Below are 25,126 nucleotides of genomic sequence, written 5' to 3' on the forward strand. Positions count from 1 at the left end.
TTGGATGGAAATAAATCTGGTGACATTGAATAAGTTTATTGAAATTGCTTGGTCACAGAAGCTCAGTTGCACATAAAAAAAAAAATCTCTTTAACACTACAAGCAAAAAAATAAATGCGTATGTAAATCTACATGAAATAGAAATGAAGTAAATATACACTACATATACAGGAAGGATAAATGATAAGGTGCACCGATATGAATGGAAAAGCATTGACATGAATAAGATGGAGAGAATGATTATTATTTATTAAATTCCCCGTGGCTTTAATGGCAATTATTTTACTTTCGTATGAACACAAGTCATGAGAGTACTAGTTGGGCTTCTGATGCAATACCCCAGCGGAGGAATCAAACCTACGCGAGCAGGACGGCAGAGGTTTGCCTTGTTGCCTGGATACGAACGCGGAGGGTGGCGCACTCAGGAGTCCCCTCTCTTGACTCGAAACTGGCTTTTGATAGCGGACATTGTGGCTCGGATCGCCGCGCGCCGTCGACGGTTGACCTCCGCCTCCCCGCCCCCTTGCGCGAGCCCGAATGTCGCCGGTTTCCCTGACGCCGCCGCCGCCGCCGCCGAAGAAGCACTGGACGTGAAAACAGCGCCATTTCTGTCGGCGTCCATGATACGCGATGCTACCGCAGCGGATTCCAGAGCTCGAGCTCGGAACGGCAGCGGGAGAGTAATAGCCGCTCCCCTTTCGCTGCTTCTCTCTACTTCAGCCCGCGGCAGGTAAGTCAACCAGCAACCGGGAGGAGAGTTTCTCCCCCCCCCCCCCTCTTAGCTTTGTGGCATTTGGCGTTTTTGGTGTTTAGTCGGCTTACTCTTTCGCCGTGTGACGGATATGGCGCACATTTTGAAGGGAAAACGTCTGACAGTCTTCTGGTAGCCTACCGGGGCAAGCCGCTCCTCCTCCTCCTCCTTCCCCTCGGTCACAACAACAACCGTAGCTGCGCGAACGCTAGCCGTTAGCGGCCGTTGGTTTCAGTTTAAACCGGCCACTTCTTCATCTTCTATGTTGTGTCACTTTCGCCATTTTTTTTTTTTTTTTTTTTAATTTTTTTTTTTTTTAATAAATGCGCCGTGTCTCCAAAATGAAAGTTTAGACTCGGCCTCTTGGCGCTAGCTTGTTGCCGTTTACTAGCCGTGTTGTGTTTTAACGGTTAACCGTCGGGGCTCTAATGTCAACCTCCGTTCACCTGCCCGTCACTCAACAAACTAACCTCAGTCACCGGGGGTGAAGGGGGGGGGGGACGACATCGCGGTTAAACCACTCAACCGAGCGTATCCGTTTCATCTGAAAGCCTAATGTTAAAAAAAAAAAAAAAAACAATAATAAAGTGAGCGAGCTAACTCGGCTAGCTCTGTAGCTAAAGGTCGGTGGTCAAGCTAACCTTGCCGTTTGACTGCGAAGTGACGCTAATACCAGAAGTCAGTCCAGCGTTAGTCCAACACCACACCTGCTTGTTCTTAATTTACACATTTAACTTGTCAGTTAGCACATACGTGACATTCAGTGCTTTTGCCTTAAACATTGTTCCTGTTTTTCTTCTTCTTCTCCTGTAGTTGCATTGCCGCACTCGACACACATAGCACAGCGGTGTAAACGACAGTATTAGCCATTAATATTTGGACAAAGTTGCAGTGCAGCCGCTTTAAAAATAATTAAAAAAACAGCTGTGTCGCGAGTTAATGTTGAATAAATAGCTTTCTCTCTCTCTCTTTCTCTTTTCTGTGTCCGAAATGTTAGCTTAACGACGGTAAAGTCAGTATGTTGTCAGTGTAGCCAGGAGCTAGCCGCCGGGGCTAGCACACACACGAAACAGCTGGGTTGTAGACACTGGTCAGCCATATTTAGCAATCACACACAGCTAGCTAAGGCTTTCGGCCGTGTGCTTGCGTTTAACCGACACGGTGTTAAGTCTACATTAGGGTGTTGACTGTTGTTGTTGTTGTGGTAGCGGCTGCACAGTGCAAAGCGGCTCATGTTTTCCTTATTTTGACGTCTCTAACGGGCAACATTTAACATGTCGCTGCTGAATGACGACCAGGCCAGCCAATCAAATCGATGCAGCCTCCATTTGCTCTTCACGTCGGTGCTCCTAATCCACTGCTGTCATGGGAAACACATGCACTTGACGGCTAGCCCCCTTTCTCCACCCCCTCTGCCCACACTTACACTCATCTGTCAGGATTTGCTCGTTTTGGGGAAACAGTCCAGGACGTATTTATTTGTCCTTAAACGTTGCAGATGCGTCTTTGTGAAAGTAATGAAAGCAATAACAAGCAGGAGTCATAAAAAATAAAGCATTGCTTCCTGTTTTTAGGTCAGTTATGAAACTCTTGGTTTCATTCACCTATTTTGTGACTCGGCTCTTGCGTTTATCTTAACAGGGGAAATAAAAAATTTCACGTCGCGTTTACGTGACAGGTCGCTTTTGAGTGAGCGTGCTGTGTTTTAAAACAAATCTGATTACGTAGAAAGTCTGCAATACTCGTTATTAACCTGCTTATCAGTTTAAATGACGATCGTGTCAAGATTGTGGCTGCTGTCGCCCTCAGTGGAGCCTATTAGTCTGCCGGTACACACACACACAGCCATTAAAAACAGCCTCTGGGATATGGAACCAAAACTTACCTCCTGCACCACGACACTCGCAGCGTTTGTCTTGTTTTTACTTTACCATTAAAGTTAAAGAAAATGTTTCAAAAAGCAGCGACCGTTTACCTTCATCCATTTTTTAAAAGTGTAAAGTGACCTTGTTTCTTGGTGTTCAGCGCTGAAAATATTTTAAGTGAAACTGATGCGTGTTTGTCTGCTCTGTTTCAGGTTGTGCCGGTGAAGTACGACGTAGCCCCAAAATGGACCCCTCTGACTGAGACGCAAACACATCTTGTGTTTTGCCCCGCAGCATAAGCCATGCCTGACGAGTAAAACCCCCTCTTTTGCTCAAAGCAATAAAAAAAAACAACAAAAAAAAAAAAAACAACATCCTACATGCCTCCCCATGTAGAGCCCCTTCAGTGCGTCCTGCTGGAGTGACACCCCCCCCCCCCCCTCCTCCTCCTCTTCCAGATAGGTTCTGCCTCATCATCCTCTGCCCGCACCCTTCTCCCCGCCGACCACCTTACAGTAACCACCCGTCACGATGCTGCTCCACCTGAGAATGGCCAACACCTGAGGTCCCATGCGTCCGGTGAGCACCGATTCAGACGGTCCTGCTCCTCCTGAGACCCTCTCTTGCCCCTACCCCCTTGTAGGCCCCCTGCCTGCCTCAGAGATGTCCCTGCTCCAGTCGCTGGGTCCGGTGCAAAGCTGGCTCGGCCAGGAGCTCGAGAAGTGCGGGATCGACGCCATGATTTACACCCGCTACATCCTCAGCCTTCTCCTGCACGACAGCTATGACTACGACCTGCAGGACCAGGTGGGCGCCCGCAGCACGGAACGATTCTTTCCTGTCAGAGTCAGAAAGCTTCGGAAAATTGTTGTTTATCGTTGTTTGTGTTTAGGCAGCGGGATTTAAATTAGTGTGGGGATATAAATGGCTCGTAAGAGGAAGATATCAGTTTGCCAGAAGAGGTTAACCACTGGATAATTCCTCCTTTGAGTTGTCACGTGAATTACATGTGTGGTTTGCCGTGTTCATGTGTAGATTGTTGTGGTAAATGATCTTAAACAGAAATGTCACTACATTTTTTAGAGTCTTGATGTTTGTTTTACCGTTTAAAAGTAACCTGTCCTTTGCCGACCGACCTTTCTTGGTTTGCGTTGACAGGAAAACGACATCTTCTTGGGATGGGAGAAGGGAACTGGGAAGAAATGGGGCAAGAGCAAGAAGAAGGGAGGGACCGACCTGAGTCTCGAGGAAATGAAGAAGCAGGCCGCCGTGCAATGCCTTCGCTCTGCATCTGATGAAGTAAGCGTTGCTGTAACACTGTGATTCTCAAGGTGTTTGTGAGGAGTCGTCAAGATGTGTTGTATTCTTGTTTTGGTGCAACTTCTGAATAATGAAAAGACAAAAAAAGCATCCTGACTTTAAAAAAAAAAAAAGGCCCAGCGGTGTCATTTGTATAATTATGTCAGGAATCTAGTGGCGTAGTACTCCTTGTCGCTTGTTACGGTGCAGTCATGTGGATTTTAATTGCACGAATCACAGTAGATTTACGGACTGTGAATGAAACTGTGTCCACGAACGAAGTAAAGCGTTTAAACGAGGAAGGATCTGTGCTGCTGAAAATGCTTTGTCGCCTCATTTGTCTGGCCGGTAAGTCTTCATCAGGAAAGGTTTTATGTTAAGGTCAGCAGTTGCGTTTTCCTTTGATGTGAAATAATGTTAGAAATAACGACCTTCAGAGGGAACGTCGAACTGAGTTTATGCCACAAAATACAGTTTTATGTGTCGAGTGGAAAAGTGTCATTGTGTCGGGCTTATCGTAAGAGAGATGTGCGCTTTAGTTGAGAATGACACTACACAAAAAGCTGTTGGGAGGAAAGGGGGTGGGGGTTCTGCAAGGCAAGAGGAGGAGGAGGAGGAGTGTCTAGCTCCTCTCTGTGGACTGGACTATGCGCTCTATTTTTTTTGTTTTTTTATTTTTTGTAACCGGCACACACACACACACACACACACACACACTGCACAGGATTGCAGCAGTGAGCAGCAGAGCCGGTCGGCTGTCAGCTGACTGGCATTAGTACAATGATGCAAGAAGAAACGGCAGGGCAGGAGAAAACTTTGCTTGGCTCTTTTTCATGAAGTGGCATGGTAAGGAATGTTGTTATAGGAGGAGTGAACAGGAAACGGGTAAAACCACAGAGTGCGGCATGGCCTTTAAATGAGGAACTGCTCTGTTGTGAATTCTATGAATTAGTTTTCTTTGACGGTGATATGAGCTGTTTATTTATTTTATTTTTATTAGAACCTCAACCTTTTTTTCCACACATTGCGCCGTTTAAGACTTAACAGGATGTGTTGTAAATGACCACTGTTGAGAGCAGTGTGTGTGGAAATCACGTGCGCTATTGCTTAGTCATTTATTTATATATTTATATTTTTTTTTTATTTTTTTTTGGAAAGCATTTCTGCACCGCTGCTAAATATAGCACAGTCACGGCTGAGCATGCCTAAGCTCTAACAAGTCAGCTGGCTCGAGTTGTGTCAACCTCGTGCCTTTCATTCTTTCTTTCGAGAGCGTTGGGGGTCAGAAGTGGCTGCTGGGAACGCTGCGTTCTTGCCTCGGGGCTACCGAACCTTTCGCCATCAGTCGTAGTTGTTTTTTTTTGAGTTACAAAAACACGTGATGAGCTGACACACATCCTACGGTACGGTAACAGGTATTCTGCTTAAAATGTAGGGGTGCAGTTTGAGCCAAATCATGATGTGCTTTTAGTTTAGTAGTAAAGATGTACACTGTGTAATATCTTTGTGATTGGTTACAGTTGGGACAACATTTAACTCTTAAGTTTTCTCTGTCCTTTGTGCAGAACTCTGGAATTGAGAGCCTGGTTGAAGAGCTTTGCTCTAAACTTAAGGACATCCAAACCAAACAGAAAGGTTTGATACCTCCTCCTATTCTTTTAGACTCGTCTGGTTAAAGAAGAACCCAGTTGAGTGATAATAATTGTTTTGTTTTGTTGTGTAATGTCTTCTGCAGAGGAAAAGCAGATTCAAAAGAAATCTGATGGCTCTCAGTCTCCAGAGCGAGCTGAGTCCCCCTCTTCAAAGGACCAGGTGGAAATGTGAGTGGACGTTTTGCACGTGGGACTCTGTCTGTTTGCGAAGGATGACTGTACAACACACCCGTATTAATTTGTTTATTTGAGCCGTACTGTCGTGACTGCGTTTAAATCCCGTTTTCTCGTGTCTCGTCACTGCAGGTATTACGAAGCCTTTCCTCCTTTGTCAGAGAAACCTGTTTGTCTCCAAGAGATCATGACGGTGTGGAACAAGGCTAAAGCCTGCGCTTACTCGAGCTCGTCATCTTCTGCGGCCCCGCAAACCAGCACGGACACCTCTTCCCCCAAAGATTGTAACAGCGAGGGCGAGGCGGCGAAGGAGCGAAACCTTGAGGCATGTGGCGCCATCACCACTGTGACCAACGACAGAGGCCAGCAGCGACGGAGCAAGAAGGAGAAGGAGAACCGATACCATGGCGGCGCAGCGTCGGAGGAGAAATCCACCGTCCACTCCAAGAGACAGATGAGACACAGATCTGAGGGCAAGTACAGACCCAGGTCTTGGTCTTCTGGCTCCAGCGAGGCAGGCTCAAGCTCAAGCGGGAACCAGGGCGACTCCAAGTCGTCCAGAAGCAAGACAGTTAGAATAAGGCACAAATCTAGGGAGGCCGCAAAAAATAAGAGAACACGCAACAGCGGCCAGGTGAAGCTGCAGGTGAAGGTTATTGACAAAGAGGAGCGAAGAAACACGGGAGGGAGCAGCAGCAGTGCCGCTGGCAGTGCTGCCAAACAGCAACAGCAGCAGCTTTACAAAAAGGGGAAGAGACCGCTGAAGGAGATTCGTAGAGATCCAGGCTGGGTGGAAGAGGCTGGAGTCGAGGCCAGAAACAAAAAGGAATACATGGAGGAGCCACTCTGGTACACTGAGCCCATTACAGAGTATTTTATACCTTTCAGCAGCCGACAAAGCAAGCTGGAAACAAAATATCGAAGTAAGGCGGACTCTCCCGACGGCTTCGCCTCGTCAGCCGACGCGGAGAGGCCGCGGGAGAGAATCCAGGGAATCTGCATCGCCAATGAGAGCTACCAGAGAGCGTACCTTGCGGCGGGCTCGTTTGTGGATGGGCACTTTGTGGAAGGGCCCGGCGAAGCAGAAGACGAGACTGCTGAACTCACTGGGACCTCAAGCTGCCCTCAGCCAGAGGATGGTAGAGATTTAGATGACAAGCATCTGTCTGAATTCACTCACTTCTATGAAGTTGACATTTATCAATCCATATTGGATACTAGTGCCTCAGACTCAATACAAGAGAGTCGGATCTTAAGCATGATTCGACAAAAAAGCAAAGAGCAAAGAGACGTCGAGGCAGAATGTTGTTTAGTGTTAGGCGGCCTTGAGCAGCAGCAAGGGAAAAGTGCAATACGGGCGGACTCGCAGGAAGCTTCAGGATCCGTGGGGTTTTTCATGGAGGACCTCGAAAGCATGGCTCAAGTGTGGGGGTGTTACTCGCCGTCTACTTCGGAAGATCTGGACGGAGAAAGCTTCATAGGAGACTCTCCTGTCCGGCTGTCCCCTCTTCTCGACAGCGTCTCCTTCACCCTGAGCAAGCTGTCCGGAAACCCGGAGGAGCCGCCCGTTCCTGAAGCCGCCGGCGAACCGTCCGGTCTGAACTCGTCCTGCTTCTCCCTCTTCGAGCTGCAGTACGACAGTCCCACTTTTCCCTTTCCCCGCGACTCGCTCTCCGTCGGTCACGACAACAACACCGACTCCAGCAGCTGTCTCGACCCGCATTCTAACAAACAGTCTCGTTTGCTAATATGGACCAAAAATAGTGCCTTTGACGAAACTGAACACTGTTCTAACCTATCAACGCGAACTTGCAGTCCATGGTCGCATTCGGAGGAGACTCGTTCAGACAACGAGCAGGGAAACGCTCCGGCGGAGGATGCTGCTCAATTTGGCAACGAAGAGATTGATTGTATAATCCCTCCTCTCTCTGGTACATATCTGGAGGATGAAATCTTGGATTTCTTGCAGGACGACTCCGGCCGCAAGTGTGAGGAGGTCAGCGTCAGCGCAGCGTCCAGTCAGACCTTCACCAAAAAATCCAAATTGGAGTCCATTTGCGGCATACCGTTGGAAGAGGACGAGAGCAAGCAGTACAGCACTGGCATGTTTTCGGACAACACAAACCAACAGAGCGAGGATTACAGCTCAGGGATAATAAAAGACATTTGGACCGCAATCGGAGACGGCAAACGTGTAAAGTCGAGGCAGGGGGCAGAAAAAGCAGGCGGCGAGGGGCTCTTCTCGGACGAGTCGGGCGGTTACTGCCGCAGCTGTTTGGAGGTGCAGGCGAAAGGGGTTCCGGTTCAGGGACCTCAGAAAAAAGCGGTGCAGCGGTCGGAGTATCACCTTTGGGAAGGCAAGAAGGACGAACAGGACTTAGCCAAAAACAAACTCTCCAAGGTAGATGGTGCCGGGGATTACATGACTCCGTCCAAGCCCTGGGACTTAAACTCTGACAAGGAGAGTACGTCGTTCATCCTGGGAGGGGTGTACGGAGAGTTGAAAACACTAAGTGGTGATAAGAATTGGGCTGTCGTGCCGCCAAGCGACACCCAAGACAGCCTGCTGCAGTGCGCCGCTGCGGCTACGTCCGCTTGTAGCTCAGACATGCTGACCATCACCGGCACGGACGTGTTCATGAACGCGAGCAGCCGCTTTGCCCCCGGGCACAGGCCCCTGTGGAGGCCTCTCGTGTCCTTCGGGCAGAGCGACCAGGCCATTAGAGGAGCAGGGGACGGATTGAATAAGGGATTTTCTTTCATCTTCCATGAAGATTTGCTCGGATCTTACGGAGGCTTGCGCGGCGAGGAGCAGGGCTTAGATTACCCGTTCGCATCCTTCAACCTGAACAATCCCTTCTCTCAAGTCCTCCACGTTGAGTGTTCTTTTGAGCCTGAGGACATGGCTTCGTTCAGTCCGGGGTTCAAACCCAAATCCATTCTCTGCTCGGACTCCGAGAACGAAGCCTTCCACCCGCGAATATACGGCATCAACAGGACGCAGTACAGGGCCATTCGCATTTCCCCCAGAACTCATTTCCGACCAATATCGGCCTCGGAGTTGTCCCCTGGCGGAGTGAGTGATTCAGAGGCCGAGACTGACAAAGAGGAGACGAGTTTTCCCGTCCTGGCGCCGGTGGACGTCTTTGATGATCCTCAGGCAGACCTCAAACCTCTGGAGGAGGACGCAGAGTGCGAGGGCCCTTACTACGGGAAGTCAGAACTGGAATCTGGTAAATTCTTACCCAGATTAAAGAAGTCTGGCATGGAGAAGAGCGCCCAGACCTCTCTGGATTCACAGGAGGGCTCCAGTACCCTCCTGCCAATCGCTGAGCAAGAGATTTGCTTAGACTGCAAAACGGCAGCGGCTGCGTCGAGCGCTGGCGGGCAGACGGACGCTTCTGTCGGCAAGATTCAAGAAGAGGAATCTCCGGGAGAGAAACGGCCCTGCTCGTGTTCACCAGCCGGTCAGATCCCCAAGTACGGGATTGCTTACGACTTTGTTGGAGATGTGCCAGAGGTAAGGGGTTTCTTGAAACGACTACGTAAGATTATCAATATATGATGCTGGAGAACCTATAAAAAAAAAAAAAAAACGTTATCCTAACCACGCAGTATTTCTCATTTGTCTTGTTTAGTTCCCTCTGTTAAGTATAAGTGGACAGGGAGGAACTGGCAACCAGCAGGATGAGTGCTGGTGGCAGAACACAATTTGTTCCCCCATATTCCCTGGATCTCAGTGTACAGGTACACTTGTGTTTCAAAAGCACTTTTACCATCTTATTGTCACGTTATACATGTTTCTAACACGTCAAACCAGTAACGGTACATTTTTGATTTTTTGTTTAACCCATTTAGGCCTAAACACTCTTCTGTAAACCCCCTCTCAAAACCTGAGGTTTTTCAGAATATGTCAACGCTTACTAAAACCTTAATTTCTCAGGCTCTGTAGCAGATAAAAACAGGAGATAAAAAGCATTTGAGAGCTTACTTCTTTGGCTTTCAACTTGACTGACTTGCTAGGGCATAATCTTCGATTGCATTTTTTTTTAAAAATCAATAAACACCAAACATTTTTAAAATTTTGAAAATCAGTAAAGATCTATTTTTTCAATTACTTCGTCAATATCACTTCCTTCACTTGAGTCAGCCATGACGGATCGCTAGCACGGTGTTTAAAATTTTCGACCAAAACATACTCCACGTGTAGGCTTATTTCGACCAATCACAAAGCGTTTTATTAGTCACATGAGTTTTAAAAAAAAAAAATCCCTAAGCATCTCTGTCACTCACCCCAAGAATATTTCAGCCAATCACAGTGCATATAATTGGCCATGTGCCTCGAAAAAGACGACAACGCTCAAAATGACACAGACGCGTTTGCCGGCCTTAATGGTAACTACGCACAGATGCGTGATCCGGTCTGAATGGGTTAAATTTAGGATAGCAGTCATATTTCTTTTCTTGTGATTGTGCAGTATACAATAGTTGAACATAATCAGTTCCAATATGCCCTGATGCTCTGGATTTGTTTGATCTGGGCAAGGAAGGCCTTTTTCCACGTCAAGACATTTTGACTTGTCGTTGTACGTGAAGCGCAAAGTGTGTCGATGATTTCTCAGTGCTGTTAAAGAGTCCCAGTCAGACGAAAGCAAGGCCGCCTCCCCTTGTTGCGATCACAGCCATTAATAGACGCCGTTTTCCCCTGCAGTGACGAGTCAAAAATCTCTACTGTGGTAAAAGGTCTATTGATCCTGTGGTCGCAGTAAAAGTGCTCTGGAAATGATGCCGTGGCGATATCCTAAATCCCGTGACACAGGAGTGCTTGAATGTGCTCCTGGCTGGTCAGATAGCGTCGGCAACACGAGATCTCTAAAGTGAAAAATAGAAATCCATCAGATGTATCAGTTCAAGGTTGTATATTTAATTTGTAATAACATTTTTTTTTGCCTGATTTCTTTCTCCAGGAAGCAGCAACATTTGAGTACTCCAGTTCTGCAGAGGACGCCTGTCGCTGAGAGGAACTCTTCCTTTCCTTTTGAGACTGGACCTCTACCAGCAAAGATTCAGGGTCACCTCAGAGCTGGAAAACCTAATGTAGGCTAATGTCTCTGAGACGCCCCCTCCAAAAAAAAAAAAAACCCAACGCATAACCCAGTTGGTTTTCATTTACTAACGTACAAACCTTGTGTAATCAACAATCGGATCAACAAAGAGTGAGTGAAAAGTAGGAAAACTCAAAAAAATACGTTCTGTCTTTGAGTGATGCCATTTGCGGACGTGCATTTAAGGCATTTTAGAATTTGTTTCAGTTGATTCTTCTGTACGCTGGTCCTCATTGAAATCTCACAGTTAACTAGTAGGGACGACATTTTTGTTCTATCCTCGTCAGTTTTTGTTCCCACTATTTTGCTTTTTGAGCTAGGGTTCTGGTAGTCGGTGGTGTCTGAATGGTTGTGCATGTACGTACGTCCGTCCGTCCGTCCAGCCAGTCTCACTCCTCCTCCTCGAGTTCAACCTAATGTTGTGTGAAACGGCCGCTATCGCATCCTCTACTTTCCATCTTGTGTTCAGAAAGACAATATAAGGATGTTGAGATTTTTTTTTTTTTTTTTTTTTTTTTGAGTTGTGGAAGAAATTTGAGAGTTTAATTTATATAGTTTGTTTGGACGACTTTCTGAATGTGAAGTAGAGAATGTGTGCAGCTTTCTTCTAAATATCCGTCAGTTCCCCATGTGTGAAAAGTTATAAGTCTGATTTTTTTTTTTTTTTTTGAATGGTGATAGTCTTTCAAAAGCTAGTAGTAGACATAGTATGGTTTGTGAGGCTAAAATAAAAAAATATCCTTTAAAAAAAAAAACAGGAAATCAAAAGAAGTTCTGTTGGCAAAAAAAAACAAACAAAAAAATACTAATCTACTTGAAAATGCAATGCTGTAAAAGAATTTGGGGGAAAAAAAAAATGAAAAAAGAAAAAAGTTTGTGTTTTGGGGTAAAGACCCATCATGAAAAGACATGACTACAGCCATTTCTGCAGACACCTCTGTTGCAACTGAATGAAACTTTGTTTTATTTTTAATTTTTTTTTTTGTAATTTCTATGGTACAAACTCTTGGTGCTATGAATATGTTCAAAAATCCTTTGAAGTTGCAGTTCCATAATTTGGCTGTGATAAGTAGACGGCATAGCCGAGGATTTGTTTCTTAGTCCCAAAACAGTCGGCGGGCGCCATGATTATCTTTTTTTTGCGGAGAGAGAGAAAACCTTTGCCTGTTTGTTGCTTAATGTGGCTTGGTTTTTTTTTTTTGTTTTAAGGTAACCTCTTAGTTGTCGGGCCTGTAAAAGCTGAAGCAGAAATCTCATGATTCTACACATCCTTGCAGTTTATCGCCCTCCAGCAGAACGGACAAAATACCCATTGACTGTCTATGCTGCAACTAAACAAATAACAAAACAATGTTAAACCAAAAAAAAAAAAAATACAAAAAAAGAACACATAATTACACTAAGGTACAAATGCTTTTTTTTTTTTTTTTTTTTTTCTCCATATGGGGTGTGTTTTTATTTTTGTTGGTTTACAATATATCTTGTTGAAATATTGAGAACGTCTCACTGTGTGTGTATGTGTGTGTGCTGACGTAGAACTTGTTAAGGTTCAGAGTGAGCGAAATAGAGCTTAGTCTCGGAAAATGTGAACGTCTGCAGAGACACATTTCACACAACGGGCCCCTTAATCTGAAACACTCTGAACGAATTGGCTCTGTAAACGTGCGAGGTGTGCTTTACTGACCCTCCTTGTGCCCGTTTCTCTTAAAACCTGCGCTTTCTTTCTGATCTAACTTACATTTATTTTCTCAGATTACGAGGGCAGTAGCAGCGTAACGTGTTGTCGCTGAAGCACAGATAACTAAAAATTATCCCTCCATTAGCGGGCAGTTAAAAAAAAAACAAAAAAACAAACATGTCGGTGTGCGCTGTAATGCACTGTCGCAGGCGGAGGTGTCTCTTTAGACGATGCAAAAATTGCGAAGCCCCCAGTTTTGTCAAGTCCAGTGCCGCTTCAACTGAAAAAAAGACCCCTCCCCCAAAGTAGCTGGATGAGAAGTACTCAACTTCAGGGTCTCGTCACCTTTCTTTGACAGTCATCTGACACTCAGGAATTTTTTAATATAAAGCATACTACATAATCTACACTCAGACCTGTGACAGTGCATTGATGCATCAATGTAAATCTTTTTGATTGTAGAGCAGAAATTATTGACAGGGGTTCTTCCCAGGCAAACCGCAGAGGTGACTGTCTTTAATTTAGAGCTGTAGTTTTGAGTGGGGGAGAAAGAAAAGTAAAATAAATGAAATAAAACTAAGCCATTGTAGGTTGCATAAGCAATGCGGAGGGGAGTTCAAGAGCCCTGTGTCCTATGCAATACCTTGGCGCATGTAAAACATTCAAGAGTATAAAGGAGGAAAAGTCATCCAGTTAATTTTGCATGTGGATTACTTTTGAGTGAGGGGGACACCTGAGACAAAAAACAGTATGGAATGTCTCTAATAAAATAAAAAATAAAATAAATAAAGCATGCAAACATCACACTCCATCTCTTTAAGTTAGATTAAACGAAATATTTTGTTTTTGTTTTTTTTTTTTAAAAAAAGAAGAGTGAGGTTAAATCAGTGATTGAAAGATGTTATATGACTGTGTGTGTGTTGGTGTGTGCGTGTGTGTGAGTGTGTGTGTGCGCAAGAAGTCCCACGAAGCACTTGCATATGGGAGTCGAGAGGAATGCGTCGCCCCATTTAATTCTTCCATTTTGATAGGTTTCAAAAAAAAAAAAGAGGAAAGAAAAAAACACAAAAGATGTGATGAGAAAATGCGTTCAGTGAGTGGATGTGTGTGCTCGGAGAGACCTCGCGCTGTGACGGGAGGTCCCGAGAACGTATCCAGCACTGAAAAGTTTTTCCCCACCCTCCGTCTCTTCATTCCCAAATTAGATGATGCTCCTTCACCCTCCCTCTTTCCTCTTTGTTCCTGAACCCCCACCCTCCCCACCCCCAATCTGTCCCGAGTAGCTGTGTTCTAATTTCATGTACACCCCGAGTAAATTATTTTGTTTCATTGTGGATTTTCTGAACATCTAATAAAGGAATAAACCAAACCCCTCAGCCTTGTGTGATTCTCTCTGTTGTAATTTGCGTTCACCCCTAGTGGTGACTATTCATGAGGTAGGAGCGTTACATTTTAGCTTCATCACCTCATGGTGACACTAGAGAGCAGAGTGAGAAAGCTGAGAACAGTTACTGTAAGTATCACATATTGGGCCTTTTATTTAAATTTTTTTAAGAAACAAAATTTTTTTTAAATTTTTTTTGTATGTTGGAACTAGTATAGCATCCATCTACTGTTATAAGTTACAATAAAACAGTGATGCTATAACTTTTACATTTATGGGGCTGAAATTGTTTTTAGCCAGATATATTAATCAAAATATGATTAAAAATAGAGCTGACATTTTAGAAATCATTATATAATTGTATATATGTATAATTCTAAAATTCATATAATTAAATTTGTAATATAAAATTTTGTACTCTTAATATTTGGAGATATTTTTTTATTTTTGAGTGTTTTTTGCAAAAAACAGTCATTTTTTTCTATAATATGCATCATAAATCTAATTTCTTTACCCATTAAGCACGTCGAACCGCAATTGATCGATAATTGATCGATTAAACATGAACGACGCTTGTAAAATACGCGCGATATCATAGAAATACAAATAAAAATAAAATGTGATACATCATCAACAGCGACTACAGCTACAAATAAAGCATTAAAAGCGGAGAATATGCGCGCCCCCCTTTTTATTTCCTTTCTTAAATTAATAACGAGTGCGTAGGTAACCGGGGCTGATCGATTATTAATGCCTTCAGGTCCAGACAGGTGAATCCATCGACGCGGAGAACAGTCTTGGCTCGATTACACCGCACTCTCGGTACTAAGTTTGTTTTAAAATGGCGGCGGAAGCGTCGAGACAGGTAGGAAATGTTGACGATTCGGGGTGAAACTTGTAAAATGCGCTCGTTTTTGACACCAGACAAACGGCGGTGAAGTGTTTCCGTTCCCGTTGCGGGGCAGTTGAAAAAAAAAAAAAAAAAAACGTCTCTCATTTTTAACTTGAATTGATTCCCACTTGAGGAAGCGCTGGGGTGAAATTTAGTGAGTTGTCGTCGGGGCTGCAAGTGCACTTGCTTCGACGTGGTGTTTGTGTTTTACCGGCCGTCTATTTATTTTATTTTATTTTATTCTATTTTATTTTTGACAAGTAATGCCTGCTGCCGTTTGTGTGCTCTAAGCTGCCTTAAGGAGGTACAGGGGGAGGTGATGGTGGTGCAGCAGTAGTCACAGCAGCATCATCATGGACCACTCCGGCCGGCGACTACCTGCCACCCACCTGTAGCTTTCAACCGGCGGCATGGCGAACACGACCCACGGCACCCAGGACCAGAGGGACGGACGCTGTGGTAGGTCGCTGCCTCCTCCGGTGGCACACTTGCTTAAACTCACAGAACACGTTCACTTTAAAACTATGCGCGGCGCTCTCCTCCCCCGTGAAATCCTAGCTCACACCAAACTCCATTAAAAAAAAATGTAAATTTAGAACGACCTCGAATTTTATAACTCTACACAACTGCCAGCACATTATAAATGAGATTATATGTATTATTTAAAGTCGGTGTTTAATTCGGCATATATTTATATCACAAATTTACGTCCCCAGTGGAATTCTAGCTCCCACCAAACTGCATTAAAAAAAAATGTAAATTTAAACTCACGGAACACGTTCACTTAAAACTATGCGCTGCTCTCCTCCCCCGTGAAATTCTAGCTCCCACCAAACTGCATTCAAAAAAATTTAAATTTAACACGACCTCGAATTTTCTAACTCTAAACAACTGCCAGCACATTATAAATACGATTATATATATTATTTAAAGTCAACGTTTAATTCGGCTTATATTTAGCTTACAAATTTACGTCCCCAGTGGAATTCTTGCTCCCACCAAACTGCATTCAAAAAAATCTAAATTTAACGCAACGTCAGATTTTGTAACACTACACAACTGCCAACGTATTATAAATCTTATTTTATGTATTATTTAAGGCCAGTGTTTAATTCAGCTTACATTTAACACACTAATTTCCCCTTGTTGACAGGAAGTTTGAACTTTTAACCTCAAATGTACACGCTTAACTCTTAACTCTTAACAAATTGGTTTAGGGTCAGTTCAGTTAACTTCAACTAGAACACAGTCTTTTGTTCAGCACAAGTTACATTTCTCGACCCCACAGTTAATAAACCGTGACTCTTAAAATCATGTGAATTGCTTAATCACGTCCTCTGAGTAGATTCAATGACTCAGGGGGAGTTTCCTTAAGGTGTGCTAATTGCCTCCTTGAACAAATGAACCTGTATTTCCAGAACATTGGAATCTAATGTCCCATTCCTTTTATTTTATTTAATACAGTGTATATTAGAAAGCGCCGTTTGTTTAAAACACCTTTTTAAAAGACTTTGCACGCGTTTCAGAACTCAACTGAAAATGAAAGTGGCTCCTGTTTATTATGATATTATGACTCACAGTTTTGTGTGTGCATTAAAATGGGCCATAAAAAGCCATAAAAGGCAGCCCTGTTGTTGTTGAGTCAAGCAAGTCTACGCTGGCGTGGCCTTAAACCTCACACCAAGTGCATTTTTAAATCTTTTGAGTACACTTGGAGAACAGTATTATAGCAAAAATAATAATAAGATCCTGCCATTTATTGATGACCTCTGGTTGTAGATCATTTCCACAGAGGCACAGGAACGACCTGTTGCAGTGTTTTGGGACAAAGTCTGCCAGGCTCACATGACAACCTGCGGGTCAGGGTTTAGAAGCTTGGCTAAGAATCTGGCTCTGGGTGTGTGTGTGGGTGTGTGTGTGTGTGTGTCATTCATTTTGGAAAAACACTAGGCGCTGAAATTTTACCCTTTTTACCGCGACGCACTCTAACGCACCTCCTATGGGGTCAGCCTTAACAGAGGCTTTGAGTTACGTTCCCTAGAAGACGTCTGTGACGCCGTGAGACACGCTGGCAGTGTCCTTGAACTCGCCCTCTATTAAAATATATAGAGTTTGCATTTAGTCAGCATGCATGCATGCATGTATTCATCCACAAGGGAAATTGCTTGGTCAGTAGCTAAGTTGCACATAACAAAAAAAAAAAAAAAACACTCGAGAAGTAAAAAGTAAACTAGGTGAAAATGTGAACAAATGTACAAGAAATACAACTATTGCATTCTAATATAACAGACTAAACCTCATCTTAAGTTTGGTATTTGACATTTCTTTTAAATAACTGAGACTTGTGGGTTCAACTGGATGTGTAGCACCATTGAATTGTATTGTTCCTAATGTTTTGACGGCCCCATTGTAGTCGGTGAGCCAGGCAGTGTTTGGTACCCTGTTGAATTAAAATCAAAATCACTAAACGGTCACGAAGGAAGATTAAAGAAGCACTGCTATATTAGATTACATTCGTTTTCAGTAGCGTACCTAACGTTTTGGCCATGTACTGTAACGTCCTCATTCTATGTTCCACGTATCTGAAGCAGCAGAAATTCCTCTGATGTCTCTCTACTAATGCAGCTTAAGGCTTAAACCCGCTAGCTTTTAGCTTAGCTTCCCCGGCTACTAGTGTGGAGGCGTGATGATGAGGATGAAGATGGTGAAGGGGCCCTGTTCGCATTACACCTTAGACTCCGGTTACAGCCCGGCCGCTGTGGGATTAGTTTTCGACCTACCAAGGCTTCCACACCCACGTATCAAATGTCCTGGACAATTAGAAACAACTTTAATTTAACATATTGAAGCACACACACACTTTATAAACGTATAATAAACTGAAATCCCTGATATTATGCATTAAAGCAGGTGTTACCTTATATTCCTTATATATGTTCTAGCATACACCAGCTACTCAAATGGTCCCCAACTAAGGTTAAATCCTCTGGTCCTACTCTGGACAGTTGTTGGTGGTCCCTCTATTAAAATCACACCTACAGCTTCGTCTTAAGTTGCTTTGTCCCGTGAAAACTTATTCAGTTAAGGAGACAATGTGTCCTTGGTTAAAATTATGTGAAAGTGAGAAAAGCAGAAGACTTTCGAAAAGATATGAAAAGTGAAAGTGGTGCAGTTTTGGCTGACATGTGATGCAATGATGTTAAATGAACTAAGCAGATTTCTAAATTGTTGCTAAATAACCAAATATGTAGATTTACAAAACATTTCGGTGTGCTTCACAGTAAATACAAGACAAATAACTATAGGGAAAACAGAATGAGGCAATTAATTATAATTAAGCCCAAGCTTGTTACATACTGTGTGAGAAGCAAGAAATTTGTTCTTAAGACTCCGGGAAGTCCTCATAGGCTCCTCCCACTGCAGCATATGTCACACACGCAAAGCATTGTGGGAGATGCGCGAGACGGACGACGAGATGCACTTTTCGTCCTTTTTTCGGATTCTCGGCGAGTCGTTTTGACAACTGTGTCCGTCTGATCATGCTGCAAATATTAGCATCGGGGAGCTCACAGAGTAGCCGTTAGCATTTCAGATTTCCCGCATTAACCACACCTACTTCCAGTTTCTGAGTAATCACAGAATAGTTGTCGGACACCACACGAGAAAATAGTTCTTCCTGGGTTGACGTGTCGAGAACAAGCTGCGAGAACCCCCAAACGAGGGCTACGAAAACAAAATTACGTCATTGTGTTTTCAAAGCTAGGGATGTTTAGAGCTAGGGATGTCCCGAGATTGGAATTGGTCCCGATTGAGGCATTTGTTTTTAAAAACTCTTTCCAGTACCCTCTTATAAAATGGCAGTAAACACCTTTGGGTTCAGGTTCTCAGTTTATTAGTCAAGTTGCTTGTTCATCTTGATAGTTTAGTTCTTTAAATAAAGAAGTCGTACAGTTGTATTGAAACTGACTGTCCTGTTCTTTGTAGGTGTGTCTGGAGGAGCCATAGTGGAGAATGGTTCTGTAGTCAAAGACCCGACTGCCTCTCAGCTCCACGATCGCCCCAACAACCACTGCAACGAGCCCAGCCCCACCTCGCCCAGCGTCCCCGTCCTGCTCAGTTACAACCCCTCTTGCTCCTCCACCCCCATCTACTACAGCAGCCCCCAGAAAAGTTATTCAGACCTGGACCCGGACAGCCACAGCTTGACCTCCCAGGACTCCGGTATCCCCACTCTGGAGATCAACCCTCCGGAGCCCGTCCTGCGGCGGCCAGGCGACGGCGGCCACACCCAGGACTCGGATCACGACTGCCCTGCCACTTTACCTCTCGACGACAATCCCTCTGACAACGGCATCCGCAAATCCTCCACCTTCCCCCGCAGCGGCTATGACTCCATCCGCCTCTTCAGCCCCGGCCTCAGACTGTCCGCCACCGCGGGGACGGGCCTCGGGGGCGGCGCCTTGAACCGCAGCGACGACATATCCGTGTGCAGCGTGTCCAGCATGAGCACAGAGCTGTCGGTGTCCAACGAAGACATCCTGGACTTTACGGTCACCTCCGACTCCAGCGCCATCGTGACTCTGGAGACGGACGACAGCGGCACCGCTCACTTCTCGGACGTGACGCTGTCGTCGTCGCCGGGAAACCTCAGAGACTCGTGGAGTCCGGGGTCAGGAGAGCTGCAGCAGGACGGGGATGGACGGCAAAAAAAACTGGGTCCTCTAGCAAGTTTATTCACCAGGTAAGTTCACTGTTGGGATAACACACACTGTATTTTATAAGGTGCAGTGGTTTTAAGAGTCAAACTAGAAATACACAACTCTCTACTTTTTATCTTTATCATGCTAATCCATTGTTTTTAACTTGGCTCCGTCAAGTGCATTTACATGTTATGACGTAGCCCTAACCATAGGTATGTCACATCTACCACATACACCAGTCAGGCATAACATTATGACCACCTTCCTGATATTTTTTGTGCCTCCAAAACAGTTGTGACTCATCAGAGAATGGACATGGGCCTTCTGGGGGTGTCCTGTGGTGTCTGGCATCAAAATGTTGTTAGTGGGGGACCTTTGAGGGGAGGGGCCTCTGTGGATCATCCCACAGATACTTGATCAGTTTGGGATCTAGTGAATTTGGAGGCCTGGTCAACACCTTGTGCTGTTCTTCATGTTTTTTTTATTTTTTTTTTTAAGTTGTTCCTAAAGCGTTTTTGTGTGTGTCCTGCTGCCATCAAGGAGTGTCACTGCTATGGAGTGGGGGTGCCTGGTCTGGTCTAGGTGGGTGCTACATGTCTAAGTTACATCCACACCAATGAATGAATGCCAGGTCCTAAAGCTTCCCAGCAGAACATTGAATTATCTCAAGATGGTCAACGTTATTCACTTCCTCTGTCAGTGGTTTTAATGTTATGGCTGATCGGTGTATGTTTTACACCTACAACAGTTACTTGACCTGTGCTGCAAGACTTCAGCCACCAGCGGTGTGTGTGCTAATCCTTCTAGGGTTTGTAAAGAGTACGCTGTTGCATGTAACATGCTACTTCCCATTTCTCTATGCTCTAGAGTCAAGGTGTGGCGTTCCTCCTTCCTCTTAAACAGATGTGTGTGTTTCGCTGACAGCACCTTTGCAAAAGCATATGCACCACAATAATGTGCAATTATGCACATGTAGGTCAAAGATTAGATAACGTTTAAGAGGAAATTAGAAAGAAGTGTTGAGTAATAAGCCAAACTGTTGATAGTGATCGAACAGCCTTGTGACCTTTTCTGTTTTACATCGATTTACAAATAGTACGGTACTAACGTGCTTTGCTCTGACTGGTGATGGATTTAAATTCAGAAGTAACTTTAAAAGTTCTTTTTAGTTTTACACTCACTGACCCTGGAGCGCATGTAGCCGTTAAGCACATAATCATGCCGGCCCTTTCATTTCCTCTCGCTGCTTTGCCACATTCCACTTTCTGTGGGGGCCCCAGAGATTCCCTTGAATTAACGTGGACTGGAGATTTCCCGGAGCTCAGTTTAATTTTGTTTTCTCGGGCCAGGTTGCTTGGTAGTAAATACAGCAGTAACCTGGCATCTGCTGTGTGTGTGTGTGTTTTTAGTTTTTTTTTTTTTTTTTAATGACACATTTTGTTTAGTAAGTGTGTTAGGGCAAAGTTCAAGGTTTCATGAGACGTGCAGGCTGCTCTAAAACCTGGTAATTAAACCCTGTGATTACTGTCTCTTACTGTAAACACGAAACAGGTCATGGCAGGATTTTGAAATTGGTTGTGGCTGATATTAATAAGGGGTGGCGCTGATACACTTACATTAATAGACTGACTTGAATGTCGCTGATTGTCTTGGTATCATGGCACGTGTCGGCAGCAAGTGAACTCTTCGTCATCAAATGGTTTTGATAGAAAGGTTAATCCCGATTGATTAACCTGGGGAACATATGGCACCATGTGGAGAAGGCAAGCTGGTGGAGGCAGTGTGATGTTTTGGGCCAGCCTATAGTCCGGCCTATGCAGTTGATCAGTTCATTTACACGAATATAAGCTGTTGAGACGTTGTGTTCGATGGACAAATGGATTCAAGATTCAAAGAGTTTATTGTCACGTGCACGGTGCAGAAACATGTTTCGCTGCACAATGAAATTCTTTTTTTGTCTACGTTGAGAGGAGTCAGTTTGGGTGGCTTGGGCATCTGGTAAGGACGCCTCCCGGACGCCTACCGGGGAGAGGTGTTTCGGGCATGTCCCACCGGAAGGAGACCTAGGGGGCCAACCCAGGACACGATGGAGGGATTGTATCTCTCATCTGGACTTGGACCGCCTGGTGATTCCTCCGGAGAGGGCTGTCTGGACTTCCCTGCTGCCCCCGCGACCCGGATCCGGATAAGCGGGACAAGACAAGACAAACTGACATTCAACCTAACTTTGCTAGCTAGAGCTTAAAAAGTTAAGCTACTTCCTGTTTACGCCTGGAGTCGTTTCCTTCGGTTTTGACCAACTCTCTTTAAATAATTGTAAATCTCTAAGATCTAAAAAATCAAGAGCACAAACATCGGGTTTTAAAAGGTGGTGGTAACGTACATTTTTATTAGTGAACAACACAAATAGCTTCTTGTGCTACATGAGTTGTCCGTGCCGTTTTCTCACGTTACATTGGTGCAGATCAGGTGAGCGACAGGTGTGTGTGTGGAGGTTCTGAGGGGGAGGCGGCTTTGGGAAGGGAGTAGCAATAGGAAAAACACAGCGCAAGCACAACATTGTTTGAAATGTGCAAAAATATCATCGTTATGAGGCCATGGCGGAGTAAATTGGACCCTAGCGGGCTGCCATGCTATTGACATTGTATGGGAAGCCCTGACCTAATCAAGTACTGTTACAGACCAAGTATTTATAGGAGCAGTATACCCTGAAGGTAGTGACCTCTGTCAGCCTGCCATAAAGCTAAAATGGTTCAGGAACGGTATGATGGACGCAGCAAATTCTCCTAATCTCAGTCCAGTCTAGCATCTGTTGGATGTTCTGGACAAACAAATCTGATCCACGGAGGCCCCACCTCTTAACTTACAGGACTTTAAGGATCTGCCGCCAACATCTTGGAGCCAGATACCAAAGGCACACCTTCAGAGGTCCATTGGAGTCCATGCTTCAATGAGTTGGGGCTGTTTTGGTGGCCAAAGTGGAACCTACACAATATTAGTCAGGTGATTGTAAGGTCATGGCTGATTGGTTTACTTCTTAGGTCCAGATTAAAATAACTCTGCAACCATTGGATGTATTGGCATGAAGTTATGTCCAGAAGTCCATGACGCTGTGTTGGGTTGGCAAATATTAGCAAGCAAACACACTTAGCAAAGTAGCTTAACCTGGTAAATGCCTTCATTTTAACATGCTGTGTTAATACTTACCACAAGGTGAGGCAGCTTCCCAAAGTTATTCACATTCTCGGCCTGTTGTTAAATGTCTTATCAAGACAATTTGCCAACACCCGTATACACGTGCGGTTCAGAGCTGGAGCGTGAAGGGCCGAGGGTCACTTGGGGTCGGCTAGTTGTGGACGGTCGGTAAACTTCTCCACGTTACTGGCGGATTTTGATGAAATGGTGAAATGGGAAGATGATTGGATTACAGCTTGAGTAACGTGTATTGTCTTGTCAGTGTATTTTGTGGTGAATCATGGCGGCTCAGGTTAGATTTAAATCGTGAAAAACTCAACTTTGATTGAGCCTCCTGTTCGTTCAGACGCTCCTTTCTTTACCGTAACCGCTCTGATTGAATAAATCAGCTGATGTTGGACGACAGTGCCTCCCTTTGTTGTCCCCCGTCCTCCCTCACACGGAGAAGTTACTCATTTCCCTCGGTGCCCTTCAGCCTCCCGGCTCCTCGCACCCTTTTCCTCCCCTCCCGTTTGACAAAGTCAGGCCCCTCTCCGAGGAGGCGGGGACGCCGAGGAGCAGCAGCAGCAGCAGCAGCCTACTCCCTCCCAGCCTACTCACTCTGCCTGATCAGAGCGGCCGTGCAGGACTGTTTATTTAGACACTCTCTTGTAACTACAGCCATGGATGCACCGGGCCAGAATCAGGACTAAAGGAGAGCTTTGACTTCAATCAGGACGTTTTAAACTCTCGTTTTAGAAGCTCGGCCACCGGGTGCTTGTTTTTGACTTTTGTGGCGACTGACGGAGCAGGATGGCAACCCCGTCACTTCTCTACATCGACAGGTAGGAAAATAGAAATCTGCAGGTACATTATTGCTGCTACTGTGGCCTGGAGATGTGTGTTTTTGTGAATGGAGCTGTGATTTGAACACTTAAACTGTGTGAGCCTGTTTGTCCTGGACTAAATACACACCTTGTTCCTTGGATTTAATGAGTTGACTGTTGTGGAAGACGGCCCGGAGCAGTTCTCGTCCTGCTCCGTCATCCGTCAGTGATGGGAAAAGAACAGAATCTCCCTCTTCTTGTGCTGGCTTGTTCGGTTGTTCCCTTGCCAGGTGTTCTCGTTGTTACCCCAGGCGTACGAGCCGCCGGGACGCCTTATCTCACCCTCATTTGCAGACACCTGTTTTGAGGAACCCTGAAAGTCCTTTGGAGACGCTGCACGAACCTTCGGAAACAGGCACCTCTGCAGCGCGTTGGACTTTCTAGCTGTTCCACTTGAGCACTCGACCGTAGCTGCAGCCATTCAGCCGTCACGTTGAAGCACTTTTTGGCCCAGGACTGAATGCAAATAGAGTCTGCTGCTTTTGTTGACAGTTCGTTCAGTGGCTTATAAAAAAAAAACAAAAAAAACCTGAAAACGTTCTCTTAAGTCGGACAGAAATGGAGCAATGTCTCTTCAAGACATAAACGTGGCACTTTGCACTTCTCAGTCCCTGTTGAATTGTTTTACAGTGCCTCGCTGGGTTACTCCAGTTCAGCCCTCTCCTTGTTAACAGGTGACTTCTTCCACCCTTGGTTAACACTCTTCTGCTGACACTTCAGAGCCACGTGACCGTTTTCATTTATTAACAATCCGCCCATCGTTGCATTCCATCAGAATATAAACTTCTGGCAGCGGCATCCGAGCTATACTTCAGGTCATGTGATAACTAGAGCACACAGAGTTATAAACGATTATATAAATGCTGATGAAGGCAGAAGGACACTTAGTGGACTTTGTTTTACTGTTGTTTAATGGTCACGTTTTACTATCCTCCATCATCTGTCGTTGGATCAGATTTCAATCTCTCCCTCTGTTTTGTTACAGCCTTGTGAACCTTCTTTTCTGCGGGTGGACTTTTCATGAGTTTTTTCATTACACTAGATGTCCCCGCATGCAAATGACCTCGTCCTCCGCCGTTCAGTCGAGAGCAGAACGCTGCTCGACCAGTTTCGGACGCCTTGTAACATTTTTGTCTTATCGCCCCGACTCCGCTCGGCGTTTCTCCGAGCTGAAGAGATAAGCCAGAATGTCACCGATAGGACACGGCCACAGTCTGCTCACGTGCCGGGTCCCTTTTGACAGCGCTGTGGTCCTTTCAGCTCCGTCATCAAACGCACAGAATGAGGAAATACTCAATGCTGGATGTTTGAATTGTCAGTGAGTGGAAAATATGCAAGAGTGATGTGAAACGTGTTGACTGAGAGAGAGCGAGAGTGTGAATGAGAGGGAGAGAGAGCGAGAGAGGGAGAGAGAGTGTCGGGGGGGCGAGTGTGTGAGAGTGTGTGAGAGAGAGGGAGAGTGTGTGAATGAGAGGGGGGGAGAGAGAGAGAGAGTGTGAATGAGGGAGAGAGAGAGAGAGTGTCAGGGGGGCGAGTGTGTGTGAGGGGGAGAGAGAGACTGTGTG

General features: G+C 45.1%; 2 protein-coding genes across 3 annotated transcripts in view; both read left to right on the plus strand.

The window, feature by feature from the left end:
- The first annotated feature begins 215 nt into the window (after positions 1-215).
- Positions 216-13,574, plus strand: kiaa0232 (KIAA0232). Of its 2 annotated transcripts, XM_084552015.1 has the most exons (9): positions 216-730; positions 2,829-2,929; positions 3,075-3,423; positions 3,775-3,915; positions 5,481-5,550; positions 5,651-5,735; positions 5,874-9,261; positions 9,380-9,488; positions 10,709-13,574. In XM_084552015.1, the coding sequence occupies exons 3-9, from the start codon at positions 3,187-3,189 to the stop codon at positions 10,723-10,725; spliced, it is 4,047 nt and encodes a 1,348-aa protein (XP_084408141.1). In that variant the 5' UTR covers positions 216-730; positions 2,829-2,929; positions 3,075-3,186; the 3' UTR covers positions 10,726-13,574. The 2 variants fall into 2 exon arrangements, with proteins under 2 accessions (XP_084408141.1, XP_084408142.1); XM_084552016.1 differs by lacking the exon at positions 216-730 and adding an exon at positions 818-883 and having other exon boundaries at positions 2,829-3,423.
- Positions 13,575-14,733: 1,159 nt separating this feature from the next.
- Positions 14,734-25,126, plus strand: part of tbc1d14 (TBC1 domain family, member 14) — a 48,482-nt gene continuing 38,089 nt past the window's right edge. Inside the window, 3 exon segments of the mRNA XM_084547880.1 lie at positions 14,734-14,773; positions 15,092-15,259; positions 18,785-19,541. Coding sequence (XP_084404006.1) covers positions 15,211-15,259; positions 18,785-19,541 — 806 coding nt within the window. The 5' untranslated portion in view covers positions 14,734-14,773; positions 15,092-15,210.

Source organism: Chelon labrosus (genome assembly GCF_963514085.1).
Source record: "Chelon labrosus genome assembly, chromosome: 1".
Lineage (NCBI taxonomy): Eukaryota > Metazoa > Chordata > Actinopteri > Mugiliformes > Mugilidae > Chelon > Chelon labrosus.